General features: G+C 49.6%; 1 protein-coding gene across 2 annotated transcripts in view; it reads left to right on the forward strand.

Annotated features, from left to right (window-relative positions):
• TOX2 (TOX high mobility group box family member 2) overlaps positions 1–19570 on the forward strand; it is a 152877-nt gene that overhangs the window by 45246 nt on the left and 88061 nt on the right. For both annotated transcript variants that reach the window (XM_064465801.1, XM_064465800.1), the window contains exon 2: positions 16317–16382. In XM_064465801.1, coding sequence (XP_064321871.1) covers positions 16317–16382 — 66 coding nt within the window. The remainder of the gene's footprint in view (positions 1–16316; positions 16383–19570) is intronic.

Genomic DNA, 19570 nt, shown 5'->3' on the forward strand with positions numbered 1-19570 from the left:
CTGCCACCGGAGGACTGTGAAACCCCTCACAAGGCTTCGAGTAGCCTGGCCGGGCTGAGGAAGCCTGTAGGGTGTTGCCCATCCCTAGCGTGCCCTTGACGGGCACCGCAACGTTTCGGGAAGCAGCAGGAGTAGGTGCAGCTCTGCTGGATGTCCCTGTTGGCATGGTCCTACCTCTACATTCACGTGCTTGTGGGGCTGCATGTGTAAGGAGGTCCCCCTCTTCCCTCACCCCTATGGGGGGAAGGAAAAATGGCTTCTCTCCTACCCATGCCTTGACCTTGCGGGCAACTTCTTCATGGCAAGTGGTCATGCTTCATGGCAACGTTGTGCTGCTTTGTGAGCTCTTTGGTCAGTGGGTCTAGCCTTCCCGAGCTGGCTGTGCCTTTGGAGATACACTCCTGATCCTGTGGCTTGGGCAGAAACTGCAGCCAAGGCAGAGGGAAATGCTGCTGTTTAGGCCCTGTGCTAGCATTCGTAGTCACCTTGGCTGTCCTGGTTTTGTCCAGCAGCTAAGCATGAGTCTCAGAAGTGAGAGCGTGAGCTCTCTGCAGAAAGGTTTATCACTTTGTGCAGTGCCCGGTAAAGTCTTTCTGGTGCCCGGCTGGGGTGGGGCAGTGCCATGAGCACACCAGTTATAGGACAGTAACTGCTCTTCAACCCAGCTGGTGCACATGGGGTGGGCAGCCTGGGAGGTGTGCAGGGGACTACGCACCCAGCTCCTCGGGTTTTCCTGGTACCTGGCCCTACAGCCTCTGTTTTTGAAGGTGTTGGCTGCAGGTGTGCTCAGGGCTGGGATCCATTTCAGGGCTGAAAGCATGCTTATCTGGAGGGAAACGGCCTGCGGATCAGTGGACACAGCACTCCTCAGGCGTGCCTCGTGACAAGGAGGCTGCTCGCAAGGACCCGGCCCTGCAGTCCCTCTGGCTCTTCAGATGATGTTTGTTCCTCTGCCCATGCAGGCAGCTGCCCTGACAGCCAGACCCACATGAACATGGAGAACAACACTCCATAATACCTCTCACAATCGTTCCTTTAACAGGGCATTGCCTGGGTTATGTACAAGACTTAATAAAGTGGATTTAAGGAAAACCTTTGGTGCCAGGAATCGTGACTGCCAGCCAGAGCAGGCAGGTGATTTCAGCTACCAGCACTGCGGTGCGTCTCCTCTGTGCATCCCAGTGGAGCTTTTCCTCCTCTTGTGAGGTCTGTGTTGGTCTCTTCAGGGCTGTTGTGGTGGCAGCTCCAGTGTAACCACCATGCCCACAGCTTCGCCGGGGGGATGCAGGGTGCTGGAGCACAGGGCACTCGATAGCAGCCGACGTTTCCCTTTGCAGCTGTGCTCGGTAGTGGGCTGCACCCATAGAAATGAGACCGGCCAGGCCCTTGGGGTTCCCACCCCATGGCAATGCCAGCAGCAGGCCAGTTTGGGGAATTTCAACAGTAGTGGAAGGGGTAGCACAGCCATAAATCCTGCGGGATTTGCGAGTAAGGGCTGTGTGAGGAAGATGGGATCTGAGCTTGTCAAGGGAGCTTTTACATTTTCCCTTTGTCAGCATGAGTTAATGTTGAACAGGGCACATACTTCCCCACTACAAGGACCCTAAGCAAGACCTTATTTGTGAATATATGAATAGCAGTTTTCTAAATAGTGCATCTGAATTTATGAATGATCTGACACCGACAGGTGGAAAAAACCCTGTAATTTTATTGTGTTAGATTTAGTAGGTCAGGCATATACATGCCAAGTCAAAATGACCTAGAAAACCTTTCTAGGTCAAACTATTGCTTGAAAAGTTGTCTTTTTCAAAGGCAAGGCCGTAAGATTTCATGCTTACTCTGACACATTTTCCTTCTTACAGTGCAACATGAGTCTTTGGGACGTGGCAGGGAATTTGTCATCTCCTACACCAAGAAGAGAGAAAGAAACATGAAGAAGGGGGATACTAATTTCTAATGTAACGAGGCATTTTCTGACCACCTCTCTTGTCCTGAGATAGTATATTGGATACCTGGCCAGCAGGATTTTAGGCTAGAAGTCGCAACACTGACTGTATTAGCACCTCACTGTTTTCCAGCAGTGCTAAAACCTGCCCAACTCTTGGGTCCATCAGCAACCAGCACCTCCAGCCTACCTAAGGAGTCTTAACCCTTAATTAGATGGGAAATTATTTATTAGAAGGAGATTTTTCTCCCCTAAAGAGGCTCAGGGGAGGCTGGTGAGGTTTGCATGGAATAACTCTCTTCACTAGAGAGATGGGATGGGGCAGAGCCATGCTCCGCTAACCTGGGCACCGCAGCCTGGGAGTCATGGGCATGGGTGAAGTTGGAAGGACCAAGGCTGGAAGGACCCAGGACCTTGATGTTATGGTCTTGCAGCTTATGCCTGCTCTGTTAACAATGCTGCAGTCTGAGCAGATGCAGCTTTCGTGCTGTTAGAAGGAAGCCTGAACTTCTAATAAAAGCTCGGCTGTTTGTGTGGGTTACTTCTTATTTCAGAGTGCAGATGTAACCGTGGCTCCAACACAAAGTGAAAAGGGTTCCCCTCCACCCTCTCATACTTTTGGATAGGCTGAAACGTTTTTGTCCGTGGTGCTTGTGGCGATGCTGCACGATGTGGCTGGACGAGGACCTGGGGTTGGTGTTGGGCTGGAGACCAGCTGCTGGGCTGAGACAGCAGCGTCCTCAGCGGTACCGGCGCAGGAGTTTCGCTTCCCAGCCATAGCCGAAAGCGAGCAGCACCTCCGTGCGCTGATAGCGCATCGTGCCCGCTGGCTTTGCTCCGCAGGAGGGGTGGCCGTGCCCCGTTTCCCATCCCGTGCCCAGGGCTCCCCCCGGCTCCCCTCCACCTGCCCAAGGCAGGCGTGGTTAACCCCACAAGCAGGGCTCGGCGCTGGCAGGTGCCGGCACGGGGGGCATCCCGGCTGCTCCTGCCGGCTCCCCGGGCTCCGGCGATGCCGCCATGCCGGTGTTCCTGCCGGAGCCGCACAACCCCAGCTCCACAGGTTGCAAATCGTTTGTTAAGCTGCGCCGTGACCTACTTGAAAATAGCTTTTGCCATCCCAGGGAAGTGGGTAATCGGAGGCTGCGGTGCCTTCTGAACAATTACAGCTCACAGCAGTCCAAATGAAAATGTTTGTTGAAAACAACATGTGCATAATTAAGGCTTAATGAGCCCTTGTCTGTTTGGAATCTGCAATTAGATTTATAATAGAAAATACTAGCAAATGCCAAATAGCTTTAAAAGAAGCTGAGATAAAAGATAATTTTGCTGCAAATCTATAGTAATACTGTAATTTAATGAGTTGGAAGTGGTGCAGAGAAAGACTGTAAAAGCTTTGGACAAGTTTGTATTGTGCATGTTTATCTTATCTGCCCATTTCCGTATCTATAAAGCTGTCAGTCTTGCTTTTCACTGCTCGGAAAAAGGCAGGACTTTGGTAAAATCAGGAAGACTCCCTTTGTTTATTTTTATTTAAGTCACTAATTAGTCAGGCAAAACTGCTTTTTCTCTGTCTCATCAATGTGCTTTAAACTTCATTAGGGTTAATAATAGTAATAATAATAATAGTAATAATATCTCTATTCAATTATTTACAGTGAGGCAGGGGCATAATAATAATCAGAGATGCCTCCTTCTGATTCATTTCATTGATTTTAATGAGTTTTCAGCTGTCTTCTTAAGTCATCGAGAATTTTCAATTCTAAGTTAAATATTCTAAGAAGCAAACCTGAGGCCGGCTTGGCTGTAGTAACCCCTTCTTGCCTTAATGAGAAAAAGTTACGCAGCAATAAAATTTGCTGGGAAGATTAATAAGATGAACAGAGAGAGGTCTCAAAAAACTAAACCATAGAAAAGATCTGAAAGTAGAAGTGCTTGGGAGGAATGTTTGTTGAGGCATTTTTTAATAACTAGAGGTTGAGGTTGGGAATGAAGGTACCAGCTCTGGATACGACGTGTGGACCGGGTAGGGAATCGAGGCCAGGGCGATGCAGTGGCAGGGCGTTACGTGCACAACCCCCTGAAATGCAGCCAAACAGCTTTGAGAAACCTAACTCAGCACTTCATGAAACAGGACATACAAGGATGTGGTAATGCTGCCTGTGGAGGTACCTTTCTGATGTGATTTTAGCGCCCGTGTGAAATGTCGCTGAGCTTCAGCAAAACCATGGGTTTGCATGCCTTGTCGCCAGCGTGCGAAGTTGCAACACCGGTGCTGCATTCGCAGCTTTGTGCGTGCGACACCTGCACAGCTCTGCGCTGGGTCCCTGCGGCCTTCCAGCCGGCGGGTTTTGGCTCCAGCCTCTGACTTGGCAGCGGTGGTGAGCGCCCGTGCCCTGAGCGCGTCTGCTCGTTCACGACCCCGCTCCCGACCCGCCTCGCCTGCCGCCTCGCGGGGTTCTGCTGTTCTCATGGGCGCGGGACCACAGCGCCAGAGCAGCCCCAGGGCTGGGTTATTTAACCCGACTACGCAGCACGCTTGCTCGGGTCGCCACCGAGGGCAGAGCTCCCCCTCCCAGCCCTGCAGCTGCCCATCGCTGCTTGGGGGTGTATTTCCACTGCTCCTTGCACCAAGCTTCTAGTAAAATTGCTTTTTCTGCAGACGCCAGGATTCTAAGGCTTTTAGGGTGTTTTCCCCAAATGGTTTGCTCGGCTTTCAGCCTCCGAGGCAGTGCCTGGCCGTGTGGCCCCTGACTGCCTGGCCCCACAATGATGCCTCAACACAGCAAATCCTCCAGTGATGAAGATCCTGTGTTGCCCCTTTGCTTCCATTGCTGGACGGGGTGGGGTGAGAGCCGGGGGCTGCGGGTGGCAGTGGGGTCCCCTGGGTGCAGTGCAGGCTATGGGAGCAGCTTGGGGGGCTTGTTGGCCTTTGTTTAAGAGGATTATTTCAATTTTTGGTAAAGGCATCATTATCAGCATAGTCAGAAGGAGGTCTAATGTGCTGGAGATGATGCTCTTTCTGGCAGAGTAGGGGTCTGAAATCTGGCCACCTTCAAGCCTACAAGAGACTTTCGTCTGAAGAGTGGGGAGGTTTGGGTATACTCCCTGTGCTCCCCGGTGGTCTCGGCACGGGGGTTCAGGCTCCCATGTGCATCCTTCCTGCAGCAGCCAAGTGTGCCAGGATGAGCTCGCCGTTGTCCTGCATACTGCAAAATACACATTGAGGTTGTGAGTGGTCCCCACCGGTTTGATTTGTGTGGGTTTAGAAAGAATAACACGGTTGTGATGCTGGTGGGCTAAAAGCCAGTTCTCTGATAGAGGAAGCTGTGTGCTGCATTATTCTTTACTATTTGTTTACACTGGACCTTCCCGACTCTCACTAGGATTAGGATCTGGTTAGATGGGGTAAATACACTTGCAGAAGATGGACAGAAGTTTATGATTTAAATAAGACAGGACCAAATAAGAGAGGGAAAAAACACAGAGAGCTATACTGCTGTATGAAAAGTGGGCAGTGAAGATGCTCCCAGACTTCCAGGATGTAATTCCAGCAATGACCTTCCTATCATCCATGGGTGTTTTGGGTTGGGGGTTTTTTTTGCCTTTAAAGGAGATGTCACTTTTCATTAGGTTGGGTTGTGTTTTTTTTTTAATCACAAACATGTCCAGCCATCTAAGGTAAAGTTGTGAAATGGATAGTACTTTGTCAGCCCATTTTTTTGCAAGTCATACTATATACCGCTGCAAGTTATTTGCATACACAGTTGAGCGCAGAACCACAGAAGGCAGGTTTTCGCCAGCGCCAAATATTTGTGTGTTGGAAACTACTCTCTAAATGACTAGCGTGGAAGCTCTCTGATTTTTTTCCGCCCCTCCTGCCTAGCTGTTTTTGCATAACACTCCCCATTCTCACCAAAGTTGTCTTGAAAATCGATTATTCTTCTCCCTTACGCTTTGCAACAGAAGAAAAATAACCCATGATCTTGAATTCGGGGGGGCAGAGATGTACTTTTGCTTTCGCTAGTGGGGCAAAGCGTTAAATGACGGCAGTGTTTAGCGAAGTACCTGCCTGCGCTTGCAAGTGAATAGCGCGTGCTCTGGGTTGTGGTTCAGGCTGGCTTCGCTGAAGGAGCAGTGGCTGTAGAGAGAATTAAAGTTACTCTTTTTCTTCTTGAATGGCAACTGAGCAGCACCTGTGATTTTTTTGTGAATTATTGGAGTGAGTTAGGAGATACTTGGGAGCCAGGTTGTTAACTTGTACAGCTGTCAACAAGGCATCGGGATCAGAAGCGTAATACATGGTCTTCAAAAGTTAATAGCTTTAAGCAGTCTTTGCATCGCTCCTCTGACAGCTCTCTTCCTCTCTGCAATGTGCGCTCGTGTACTTATTTATTTATTTACTCTGCAGTTGAGAAAAGATAAATAGAGATTTCCAAAATTATTCCCGCGCCCTGTGCGTACGTCAAACCCGGCGTAACCACAGCGACTGCTCGCGCGGGGCTGCTGTGGCAACAGCTGCTTCCTTTGCTTGCTCGCGCTGCGCTTTTCCTCGCCGCTGAATTACTTTTAGTCAACCCAGGCGTTCGCTTTCAGCCCCGGGCTTAGGTGTGTGTCCAAACATCACTGCCCAGGCAGGGCCCCTGCTCGCTCCCTGGGCCAGGGGGACGAACCCTCCTTGAAATTATAGGATGGGAAACCTTTCTGGCTTAAGGTTTCTTTCTTCCCGACCGATCCCTTGCTTCCCTAGATATTTTGGTGCCGGTGGCTGCGTGTAACCCCCCTTCAGTGACACCTCTTGTTGCTTCGAGGGCTGTTACTCTTGTATCGAAATCAGCATCTCCATAACAGACTTCCAGAGCAGAGCCGTGCTGGTAGCTGCTGCCGAGGCAGGCAGGTATAAGTTCTATTTTTATCTTAACCCTGAGGTTTTATCTTGCAAAAAACAATGTTTCTAGGTGCCTTTGACGCTGGCACTGTTCCTTGCACAGAGCCTCCGTGGCTTCTTTTAGATCTTTGTACATTTTCTGCCTCTTTTAAGTTTCCTGTGAATTACAAGTGTTACCAGTGAAGCAGGCGGTGCATTAAGTCTCATTATCACTTACTGTATTTGTTTCAGACTATCTACACACCAGCCCAGTGCCAGGAAACCTGCTGCATTCATTTGCCTTCCTCCCTCCCCAGCAACGTACCACGCACTTACAGCGCGAGCTGGTGCCTCCAGCTCTCCTGGTTATTCCACTGCTGATGGGAAAAGGAGCAGCTTAGCAAGGGCCTGCGTTTGGTGTTTTTTTGCAGATAAACTCCTCGAGCACCTGCGTAAGTGTGATAAACAACGCAGGATGTGCTTGTTGTTTGACTTCAAAAGGAAGTGATGTACATGCCCAAGACTTGCAGCTACATCGGCGCGATCGTATCTTGCAAAATAAACAGCATTGAGCATGGTCAGCAATGGCTGGAGAGGTCCTGGGTAAAGCGGGGGGGTGCTGGGGGGGAGGGTGTCAGGAGGTGCCGCTCACCTCCCAGGCAGCCATTTTCCCTTATCTGTGCCCAAACGTAGAGAGAAATTGGGAAGGGTTTGGTCTGGCCAAAGCTGCAGCTCTGGCGAGCGCTCTGCGCCGTGGGAGAGGAAGAGGATGGAGATCTCCCGTGCACACCGTGCACTGGGGTGCTCGAGGCACCACGCGACACCTCTCCCAGCCAGCATTACATCAGGCTGCTTGGCAGGCTGAAAGCTAAGAGCTAAACACAATCATCTGAATACAATCAAAGTATACTAGATCAAAATCTGCCCTCAGGGCAGAAAAAAACCCTCCCCCTCCTCCACGCACAGCGGAGGTGTAATCGTGAGCAACTTTGGCCTTTAAATTAATAGCGCGTTTCTCTGAGCATCGTTCTGCTCCCTCGCTGTGGCTGGGAGAAGGAGAGGAGGCTGGGATGGAGGATTAGCTGGTCTGTGCTGCTTTTGCTTCTTTTTCGGAGTCGCACGTGAAAGGGTTAAGCAGAATTTTGATCTCGGCAATATTTTCATGCTTATACATTCTGTTTCTCATTTCCATGACAAAGATGGTAGGAAGAGCAGAATAAGGTACAGAATTTGCAGAGCAATTTTAAGACTGTAATGAGAACAGAAAATAGTAGGGGGAGAAGAATTGTAATTAGAATATGAAATGGGGAAAAAAATTAATCTATTTCCATGTCAGTCTTAAGACTAAATTCTGCTGCTCCCTGTAGCTTTCAGTGGACGGATTTTTTTGTGTGTGTATGTGAAGAGCCTGAACTCCTTTGCAGGCTCTGAAAGGTCCAGGTAAATGAGTTTAAGTCCTCATTCCCCCCAAATAATGCAATAACAATAATTTTGTGTGCAGCATTCACAGAAAACCAGCCAGTCTCTTAGATAAATGAATGCTGTCACTTGAATAGTGCTGGCATTCAAGATTTCTCCTGCCTCGAGTACAGGAGAATAAAAGCGGATGCTGGAGATGCTCTTGGGTTGGAGATCTGTGCGGCTGCCAGGGTAAGCATCGCATGATCACATATCACAGAAGCACCCAAACACCAAATACTGCTGCTTGGGAGGGGTGTCTGTGTGACCCAAGCCCCCGGGCAAGCTGGGCCAACCAGATGAGGTTGGCCAGCACCTGGTCCAGCTGAGCTCTGTGCATCTCCAGGGATGGAGAACCCACAGCCTTGTGGCCTAATGCTTGACCGCCTACACGCTGGAGGTTGTTTCTCCTAATATCTAATGAGATTGCATCTACCCACAGAGCTTCCAGCAGCCCACAGGTCAGGGCCATCTTGAGCTCAGTGGTTTGGCTTTACTATTCCCCTCTAATTTGTCCAGTTGCTATTCTGGATCCTTCTAGGCTACAGCGTCCTGCGGCAAGAGGTTTTGCTGTTGGGCCCTGTGTGAAGAACAACTCTGTCTAATTCCACTAGCTAATGATTTCAGTGTCTGCCTCCTTGGTTTTAGGTTATGAGAACCAGTGAAGAGTCACTCCCTGTTCCCATCTCATGACTTCATGTACCTCCCTTTTAGTCCCTCTGTATCTATCACCTCTTTTCCTTGCCCATGTACACCATTCTATACCTTGGATCCTCCCCGCGACTGCCCCCTCTCCTTCTCCTAACTGTACAGATGGTAAAATAATGTTTGATCTTTTACTCTTTGTTCTTTTCCTAATTGTTTCTAACACTTGAATAGCATTTTTGGCAGCCACTGAGGACTGAGCAAAAGCTGGAAGTGAACTCTCCAGAACGAATGCACGGTTTCTCTTCTGGACAGTAACAGCTCTTTTAAGGCCCGTCGTCATGTCTGTATTCTTAGAATTGCTTTTCTCCAGCGCATTACTTAGCATTTATTGACATGAAATTTAATCTTCCATTTTCTCACTGCTACTTAGTACTGCGAGAGTCTTAATGCAAAGCCATTCAAAGTCGCTTTTAGTTTTGGCTAGCCTGAATAATTTTTGTCTCATTAATAAACTTGAATCCTTCTAGATCGCTTATATTATGAACTGGATAGATTTTAGTGCAGTTGGATGGTGGACTTGCTAAAACCTAATGAGTATCTTTTCACTGGCTGTGAGCGAGAGGACCTTCCCTTTTGTCCCATGACAAGTTGGATTTGGTTTTCAGAGCTTTTTTTGTTTTTGAGGAACCTTGTGAGAAGTCCAGCCAGAGAGATCGCTTCACCTTTTCTAGGTGCACGTCGACCCTTCAGCAAACACGGAATTGGGCTGCGAGGCACGAGATCCCTCGCCTCGGGTCTCTCCGTGCCGCCTCGGTGGTACGTTGCAGGTCGAGATGGTTTTGTGCTGAGGGAATCGGACCTGCTGGTCTGGCACCTTCCCCTTGCCGCTCCCGTTTGTTTTGGAGCAGAGGCAGTGAGCTACACACGGCATTCGTTACCTCGCGTTGCTTTAGAGCGGGTGGGTGAATGCCACTTGGCTGTGGGGGTTCCTTAGGATTCTGTTGGTTTGTTTTATACTTCTTCCTACTGGCTGTGAGAGCAGCGTGAGAGCTGCTCAGATGGGTCTTTCCAAGGGAGATGCTCCAGTTTGGAAACCACTGAAGATTTCCTCAGTGTCCAAGCCACTGCAGATCATTCCTGTCTTTCCCACCTGGTTTTAGTTTTCTGACAGTCTCTGCCATACCTTGGGCAGCCCTTGGCACCACCAGCTCTGCAGTAGGTTTCCTGCTTCTGGCGTGTTTGAGAAATGACTGTTACTAGACTTTTATCTTATTTGTAAATTGTTCTCAAACAAACCAACCAAGCTGCTTTTTACCATATGGTTTTAAGCCTTAAGAATTCATCTGATCAGTATCAATCTGATTTTACCCTGGGATAATACATGAGGATATTGACTGCTTGTAGAGAACCCAGCCCCCGTAAAGCCCAGGTGACTCTTGCAGACGCTCAGCTGCGCAGCCCTTTAAAGGATGTGCTGCCCCTGACACCTGCCGCGGTGTCACGCTCTCTTAAGGGCATTTGTCCTGAAGCAAATCGCAGTGCGTGGCCAGCGCGGGTGGCCAGGCTGGAGAGGCAGAGCTTTCCTCATGGGAGGGTCCTGGGAGGGGGTCGTAAATCTATTGCTGAACCTTTGACCCTCTTTGACAGGATCAACTAAGGGGCTATCCAAGCATTTCAGCAGACAAATAAATAATGCTAAGTAGATCACTTTGGGCCAGAGGTTGTGTAAAGACCTTAATGGGGAAACTGCAGTTAAAGAGATTGAGCTAACCTCAGCGATGTATTCCCTGAAGAAGCGTGATGCTAAATTGCTTCTATAGGAAATCACAGCAGCAGCTCTGCAGGCGGCAGCGCCGGCAGGGGCAGGGCTGAAGTGAATATTTCACATCCCAGGGATGTGGCAGAGATGTGTGATGGCGAAGACGATCCTTGCCAGCATCGGGATCGTTGGGTTCGGTGTTGGTGCCCAGCACGCCCCTAGGGCTGAGCCTGGGGCGCAGCGGTGCCTCGCGCTGTGCAGGAGCAGCGTCGCGGGGATGTGGGGCTGGAAAGACCATGGCCAAAACGCAGTTACAGTCGAATGTGGTTATGCCACTCAAATAATGCTTGCCGGGTAAAACTTAATTGTGGAAAAAACTACTCCTGTAAAACTTTCTAAAGCAAATTTATATTTCCACATGGTGAGTAGGATGTCATTGGAGGCAGCTGAGTAAATCCCAGCAGCACATGGGCTACAACAATGTTGTTATTTTTTTTTGTAATGGGGAGTATTAAATATGGCATTGACTGTGTTTTGCAAGTTTTATTGTATCCTAACTATTACTATCTAAAAACTTAAAGGAATTTGTTGCATGGCATTATTCTGGGTCACTCTGTGTCCTGTGTCGTGATGCTAGTGGTGGCTGAGCTTGTTGGACACCGAAACCAGCTCCATCCCAAACATCTCCGGTGAAAGGTGATAACCCCAGTGCACCCAGTCTGGAAATCAGGTTGTCATGGGTTGAGAGGGGACCTGCTGCCTGTGTTCTGGCACAGGGATGCAAAACTGAGAGGCACATGCTTATAGCTCTGAGCAGTAGGAATCACTGGAAGCATCCAATTTGTTCTTCACAGGGCGTTTAATAGCTCCCTGATGATGATGGCTTTTAGTTACCGCTGGATTTGCATTAACAAGCCACTTTTTAAAAGCTCTGCAATCTCAGTGGACTTGGAGTTAAGGTGCTTTTGACAATGAGTGTCAAAATCTAGGTAAGACCCCTCAAAAAAACAAACAAAAAAACCCAAAAATCAAACCCAAAACCTACCACACTTAAAAAAATTAAAATAAAATTAAATAAGAAGTTTGGAATATTTTTGAGGTCTTGCCAGTGTCATTGAAGCCATTCCTGATATGAGCAGTGCCAATGTATTTCTTACAAAGCTGAGGTTTGCATCTCAGCTCATGACTCTCAGGAAATAAAAGGATGTGATGAGATTCATAATAGAATTGTACAAGCTGGCAGTGCCATCCATGAGAAAGTAACACCTTCTCTGAATCTTGGCAGGAGGTTGTATTTCTTTCCACTGGGTCCTTCCCAGTTAACAAACATTTATACTCTGTGTTTGCACAGAGCCGGAGATCACACAGCTGCTTTGCTCTGGGGTCTGTCCCAGCTTGCAGCATGCATTTGTTTTTCTTATTCATTTTCATCTTCTTAACATGGGCCCTGCGTGACCTCTGGGCACATTGGCAGGTTTGAAAATAATGTCGTATCGCAAAAATAACAAAGCAAGGTAAGTCTAGAAAAGCAATGAAAATAAAACAAGCGCTGCTTAGAACATTCAGCTGAATAAGCGTGCGCTCGTCTCCCTGTATGGGCTGGTGGGCGCACAGCGGTGCTCTGTGCTGCCAGCCACAGCTCCCCGGGAAGAGCTGTAGTAAAAGAATTGTGTTTTTAAGTAAATTGTCCATGACAACTAGATTTCAGAGAGTGTTTTCTCACAGACTAGAACTGTCTTCCTATCTCTTGCTTGGACCCAAAATACACGGTAGCATGACCGATGCAGAGGCACCCTCATGGAGGCATGGCTGTGTGTCCCGGATTTCCATGGGGCTCCCTGTCTGAATGCAGCTGGCGGCATCTGTCCCCTTATCTGTCGGTGCCAGGCGATGTCACCTCCTACGACCTGAGATCGGGTCACACCTGCGCTCCCCTTCCTTTCGGTTGGAGTTCATGTCACCTGCAGACGAAAGCAGCTTGCAGGCGTCCCTTTGGCAGCGTGCCTTTGTCTCCAGAGCTGGCAGGAATTTGTAGGGTTTCCTCTGAGGATTTTTTGTTGGGTCGGTTTTATATGGGGTGAGTAGAGTTGTTTCTGTCCTGAGCATGTTACGTGAGAGAAGGTTGAGTTGGGATTTGACAAAGTGGAGCTTTATGGGTCCTTTCTCAAGTAGAGGGCCTTGATTCCAGCTGTGCTTGTAGGCAGCCATCGCTGATGTAAGTCAGCAAGTTAGACAAAAATGGGTCCGAGTCTCAGATGAAGGGAAAGCAATTAATCACATCTTCCTGCCTCTCCCAGTTTCCCAACTTGGCTACACGGGGTCTGTATTTCCCAGGTATTTCCCATGCAAATTGCTGTGAGCAGAGAGTGATCCCAGCTCACCTCTGCTTTGTACTCATTTCATGCAGGAGAGGGTGAGAATTAGCCACAGCCACTAATTTGTTTAATAGGCTGCCTCTATTAGCCAAACAACAACAAAAATTAAATAGTTACAAAAGAGCAAAAGGATGATTAAGACAACTTCATGAGAGTATGTTCCTTCCAGATTAGGACTTGAAAATTACACCTGCCACTCCGCGTGTGCACGTCGATCAGTACGGGTTGGATCAATTTTGGGGGGCGCGGAGGGTGATGAATGGGTGCACCCAGGTCTGGAACTGCCTGGGGCGCTTGACACGCACTGGGAGTTAGGCCAAAGCGAAAGGGAGGAAGTGTTTGTAACCAAAGGGAAATATTAAAATGTCTGGTTTTGCCGTAAATCTACGTGGAATGATGGGGCTGATTGTTTTGAAGTGCATTCTGTAGCGAAACAGTAATGAGAAGAGGGAGAGCGCATTACTTATCTGCTCTACCTGGCTGGTGTATAAGTGGCAAACATCTAATTGAAAAAATATCCTGATGGGAGAATTTCTAATAAATTTGTTTGTACCCCCATAGCCTGGAGGAGAAGAAAAAAAAAATCCAATCAGCAGTGGGGAAGTTCCAAAGTTTCCATTGCATTTTGAGTCTTGATTTTCAGGCTCACTGCTCAGACTGGCAATCAGAGGTACAGTAATTTTGAAGGCAGGATTCATTACAGTTATTATGAAGTCATCAAAGGCACAAGGAAGTGTAGAGCGGAGGTAGAGGAATAGTAGAAAGCCATAAAAAAATACATTCTGACAAACAGCGTGAGCCAGAGAAAGCAGAGTGCTTGTCCTGCCCTGGGCCTCCCCAGTAAAAGAGAATTTTTGTTTTCTGAATGTAGATTTCCAGGTGACACTTGTTTTCCAAAGAAGAGTCGTTTCAAACAGGTCTTAGTCTAGATCTGCAAAATACTGTGCTGGACTAGGACAAAAATGAGGCACTTGTGTGCAAGGAAGGGGGGTGGATGGATGGACACATATTTAAATTTCTCAGAGGGGCAAAGCTTTTACTTAAGAAAGCGCTCTTCCTTCCCTGGTGTGGAAATAAATATTTCTGCAGTGCTTATTTCTGACTGGTTCCAGGGATGGACAGAACTACCTCCCCACTGGAATATTTTATGTCTCTTCAGGGCGGCTTGCTGCAAAGCTCCAGCGCAGCTCGCCTGCCGCGGCTCAGCGCGGTCTCGAGGTGCGATCGCCGTTGAGCACCCCGCAGTGCCGCACAGCGCGTCTGGGCAGACGACCCGGCGCAAAGCTCTGGCAGCGCGGATCGGACCACTGGAAAGGGCCCCCCACCCAGGCAGCGCACAGCCTTGGGGTGTCTGCTCAGGCTCCAGGACCCCCATGGTGGCTTTTTGCCGGGGTAGTCCCAAAAAGAGCTTGGGCGTGGGACCTCAGGACTATAATGTTGCCTGTTCCAAAAAGATTGACTCCGCAAAACCGTGCTGCTGCCCGTGCCAAGTCAGGCAGGCTCCTCCCGCAGAGCCTGGCTCCCGCTGCCGCAGGGCTGAGCATCTCCACCAAACTGCCACCTCTTCTGCAAATTCAGCCTTCTCCGCTGGGGTAGGTCGGGTCGGCGGAGGGTATTTAGGCCATAGAGCTGATCGAGTCTCTGTGCCTGGAAGCACGGCAGCTCCAGCTGGAACGATGTTAGCAGGAGCCAGCTATGCCAGTGATCGTTTTATAGGTGGAGGGAAATTCATTTAAAGTGGATAGCACGTGCCTGGCTTCTGAGAGCTGCTTGTCCTGGCAAACCCGTAGAGCTGCCAATGCTCGCTGCATCCCGTGGCTCCTGCCTCACTGATAGGTTTAACGAAATCCTGCATTTGCGCAGGGATCCCCTTCCACCCTCCTGCAGCCATTATCAGTATTCGTTAACGAGTGTCACAGCACCTGCTCTAATTTTGCTGCTTTTAATTGGTTTGCTCTGCTATCCCAGAGGAGAGTCGGGCAATTAGAGGGTGTCTGCACTCTGATGCCGAGCAGAGCTGCGTTCCCCCCACTTGGCTTTACTAACTCTGCTGGCTTTAACGGCTAATTCTGTAGCGCTCTGAGAAGTGGATGTGTAATTAATAATCTACACTGAAAACTCTTCACCTGGTTTTATTTAGATTTCTTTTCTATTGTTCTTAATACGGTCCATTTCTGCTAAGCCACAACTGGTATCAGCTTCATATCGGAGGGCAAGAGGAAACGCTCGGGGTGAACAATCTTCAATTCATCATCTGGCTTGTAAGGGCAAGAGGGTTGGTTGGCTCTTTGCCTTGTTAAGTAGATGGTGTCATTCACAGCTGGTACCTTCATCCCTGTCTCGGGAGTGTTTTATGGCATAGCCCATTTTATTGCCATAATTAATTTGTGAACTTAGCTTTGAGAACTGCCCCGGCCATACTTCGAGCCAGAGACAGTCCTGGAGGGCTTTTTTTCCTTCGTTTGGAATCTGAGCAAGTGAAAAGCTCCCGCTGTAGCTAATTAATGAGAAGAGTTTTGCAGTTCTCCATGGGGGGTTTGTAGCCTAATAAGTGGATTAGCGTTTCGGAACAGGGCGAAGGGGGCAGGCGTGTTTGCGGGAGCTGCAGGGGAAGAGGCGAGTGTGCTGTGCTCAGGCTGCCCTGCCTCCTGCCCAGCCCCAAAGCCCAGCCGTGGAGGCAGGGTCCTGGTAGTGGAATAGATGGGGGGAAATGTGCCTTCTTGCACCCAGAGTTGCAAACAGCAAACTGTCAGGATAGGGAATCAGGCTTTGCGTAGAGACCTCTTCGTGTATGGTCTGGAGTGACTTTCTACATTGCTGGTGTAGGTTTGCTTTGGTGGTTAAGGAGGATGTGGGTGTCTGGAAGAGGATGGAGTGGGACCTGCCTGTCTTGGAAAGTTCCATCGATGGAAATTGCCTATCTAAAGCTGATTGACTGATCTAGTGGGAATTTTAGCAAGAATTTCATCTGGGTGATCTTTGCTGCTGGATAGATCTGTGGTTTTGCACAGGTTCGGTTTGTTTGAGCTGGAGTGATTTGTTCATTATTTTGCTGAAAAATTCACATAAATGTGCTGTGTTACCATGGCCCATCGCAATGACAGCGTTGTGTGTGTGTGCTCATACGTGCTCAAAAGTTTTAAAGGACCAGCTCAGGATTTTCTTCTGGGAATCTTGGTGTGAAGAGCCAGGAAAGTATTTGGTATGCACATGGCCCTGTCATGCAGGTGATATTTCACTAACTCTAACTTTCTTTTGTCTTTCTAGTTTGATGGGGAGAACATGTACATGGGAATGAACGACAACGCCCAGGAGTTTCTATCGGCAAATCAGGTAAGCGCTGATTTGCTCGGGTGGGCAGCGTGGGTAGATTTTTCTAGGAGACTTAAGGTTTGACTAAGCACAAATTCTAGGAGCTCTCCATGAATCTACACTCCTGTGACATCAGGAGTGTCCACTGAGGAGGTCAGAGCTGGCTGCCCACCCGGCTGCTGCCCAGGAGCAGTGGCGGATACGCTTGGTACAGGGAGAGGGATGCGCTTGTGTGCTCGTGCTGCTGCGTATCACCGGAGCCCAGCTTAGCCACGGCTCTCCCCCAAGACATCCTTCGCTCGAAATGAAGGTATAATTGGTGTTTCTGGATGCGGTGAGGTTTCCAAGTATTGTGTGTAGTTCAGGTGTCTCCTTCCCTCACGTAGAGTATTTCCTGTAGCTAAATAGATTAACAGTTAGCTGGCTTGGGGAGAAAAAGGAATCAAAGGTTTCCTGTTTTGGAGCTATAAACCCACACGTGGAGGACCAGAATAGAAGTGCTCGCATCTCACAGGTGCCTGAGCCTTCAGGGCTCGCTCTCGGCTTGGATACACATGAAACAGAAATGTGCATTCAGTGGAGCCCTAAACATATAAAAAGTTAAGCCTATGCTTAGGTCCTGCTGGGAGGTGAGGACTTCAGCACATCCTTACCTGTCTTCCTGACCAGGAGATGAGAGATGGTCCCATCATCATCCCCCTGAGATGGCCTGGCATGGCTAGAGCATGCCGGGGACTTGGTGCATCTTTGAGGTACCTGATGCTGCACCCTCGGGGCAAAGCGTCTCATCACATCCTGCTGCCTCATGAGGGAAAGTGCGAGTTCATCACTAATATTATTCAGCATCCCATTTTTGGGGCTGTGTCGGGCCGTTTCGTTGCAGGGCCCTGTTGACCGCAGCCATGCTCATCGTGAGCTGTGCAGGGTTATGTCATGTGAATTTCATGCATTGCAAAATTTGAAAGGCGGCCGTGTAATGGTTTCCATCCAGCCCAAGGTGCTGCCGGCTTCCTATTGCCCTGGACCTTGTGCGTGTGGCCTGGGGCGAAGTTACGGTGTGCTCCTGATGCTGCAGCATCGCTGTGAATTGCAAGGCTAGTGAGGCAGTCATGGTGTATCGAAGCCAGATGCCAGTGGCGATTAAAATATCTGCATATTAAACTAAAAAGAGGACGAAAACCTGTCGTTTGCCTTCTTAGAGTGCGGCAGTGCATTGGCTTGTTGCTCGGGAGAGTTGTTCCTGCTCTGGCTTTCGACGGTGGCACACAAAGCCGCTGCCACCAAGGTGTGGGGAAAGGGCTCTTCTCATGTGAGAAGGGTTTCCAGAGAGTGGGGAAGGAACCATAGACTTTGTGCTATCGAGTGATTCAGCAGAAACAAATACGTAGTCAATCAACAATGGTGTGTGGTTGATCATTACAGCCAGGAATTGCCAGAGGTTGAATAAATACAGAAAGGAGCGGGGTGACCCCAAGCTGCCCTGGCTGGGGGCCAGCCCTGTGCCCCCGCTCCGTGCTCCCCAGGGCTGTGCAGAGCCTACGAGCAAGTGGTGGGTGCTAAAGGGGGCAGTTGTCTTAAATACTCTGCCTTTGAAAACTCCCAAGGGATGACCATTTCACGGCCTCTTCAGGAAGGGCTGGTGGCACCAGCTCAGCAGCCAGCCGCATGCCCTGGCTGTGATGCACCCACCCGCATAACTGGACTGGTCTGGAGCTGAACCACGGCCCACGGGACCATTTGTGTTTCCTCCTCTACAGTGACAAAATTTGCCTCGCAGCCCCTGTCACATCCCACTTCCCCTGCGGGTGGGCAGCTGGAGAGAAATCAGAAGTGATGCCGCTGGGTGGGTGTCATGGTTTAGCCCCAGCCAGCAACCCAGCCCCACACAGCCGCTCGCTCCCTCCCCCCCGGTGGGACGGGGGAGAGAGTCAGAAGAGTAAAAGTGAGGCAACTCATGGTTTGAGATAAAGGCAGTGTAACAGGTAAAGCAAAAGCTGCGCGCGGAAGCAAAGCAAAAGAAGGAATTCATTCACCACTTCCCACGGGCAGGCGGGTGCTCAGCCGTCCCCAGGACAGCAGGGCTCCGTCACACGGAACGGTGACTTGGGAAGACAAACACCATCACTCCCAATGTCCCCCCCCCTTCCTCCTCTTCCCCAGCTTTATACACTGAGCATGATGGCACATGGCATGGAATATCCCGTTGGTCAGTTGGGGTCAGCTGTCCCGGCTGTGCCCCCTCCCAGATCCTTGTGCCCCCGGCAGAGCACGGGGAGCTGAAACAGTCCTTGACCAGTGCAAGCGCTACTTAGCAACAACTAAAACATCTCCACATTATCACCGCTGTTTCCAGCACAAATCCAAAACATAGTCTCATACTAGCTACTATGAAGAAATTTATCTCTATCCCAGCTGAAACCAGGACAGTGGGGAATGGCCTGCTGCACCACAATCAAGTAAGAAGAGGCCTGACTTCCAAATAAAAATAGAGGCTATCAAGTGATGGAGGGTTCATGTACTGTTTGATCCTGGGAGAAGGATAAACCAAACCAGCTTAGATCCCTGCAATCTGGGAAGTAGAAGTTTACTCTTCATTTGTTCTCCGTTTACTTGTTGACCTTTATTTCCTGTTTTGAAATAGCAGTTAAGGATGGAAAGGGAGGAAGTCGCTTTCTCTTGGCAGGGGGTGGGCGGGGGGCAGGTGCCCCCCGTTACAGGGATGGGTTTGTGCACAGGGCCATGCAGCTGCTTTATCTCCTGGAGCAAAAGCTCCATGGAGAGTGGGGACCAACACGGAAAATTGGTTGGGGAAGTTTGTCTTGTCTTGCGTCCCGGTTCCCCTCCTTGTGCTGCTATGCTGGGGATGGTCAGAGAGGAGCTGGGAGTGGGACCAAGGGGTGCAAGGGTGCGGGGTGGCACCCAGGGCTCTGCCAGGGTGGGCGCCCCCATGGGACGCTGCAGTGAACCCCATACCTCACCCAGGGCAGAAGGAGGGGAGTGGGTGGGATAGGTGAGCATCACAGTTCATACCCTGCAAGGATGTTAGTGTGGTTCACACCCAGCATGAGCTTTGGCCGAGGAGGACAGGGAGCAGCCTTCCTCCCTCACCCTCATCAGTTCGTCATCTCCCTTTATTTACCTGCACATCAGCGATTGTTTACCAGAAAGCTCTTTATAGCACTGGTCGTGACTTCATTACTAATAACACA

Source organism: Phalacrocorax carbo, chromosome 14 (assembly GCF_963921805.1).
Source record: "Phalacrocorax carbo chromosome 14, bPhaCar2.1, whole genome shotgun sequence".
NCBI classification, from domain to species: Eukaryota; Metazoa; Chordata; class Aves; order Suliformes; family Phalacrocoracidae; genus Phalacrocorax; species Phalacrocorax carbo.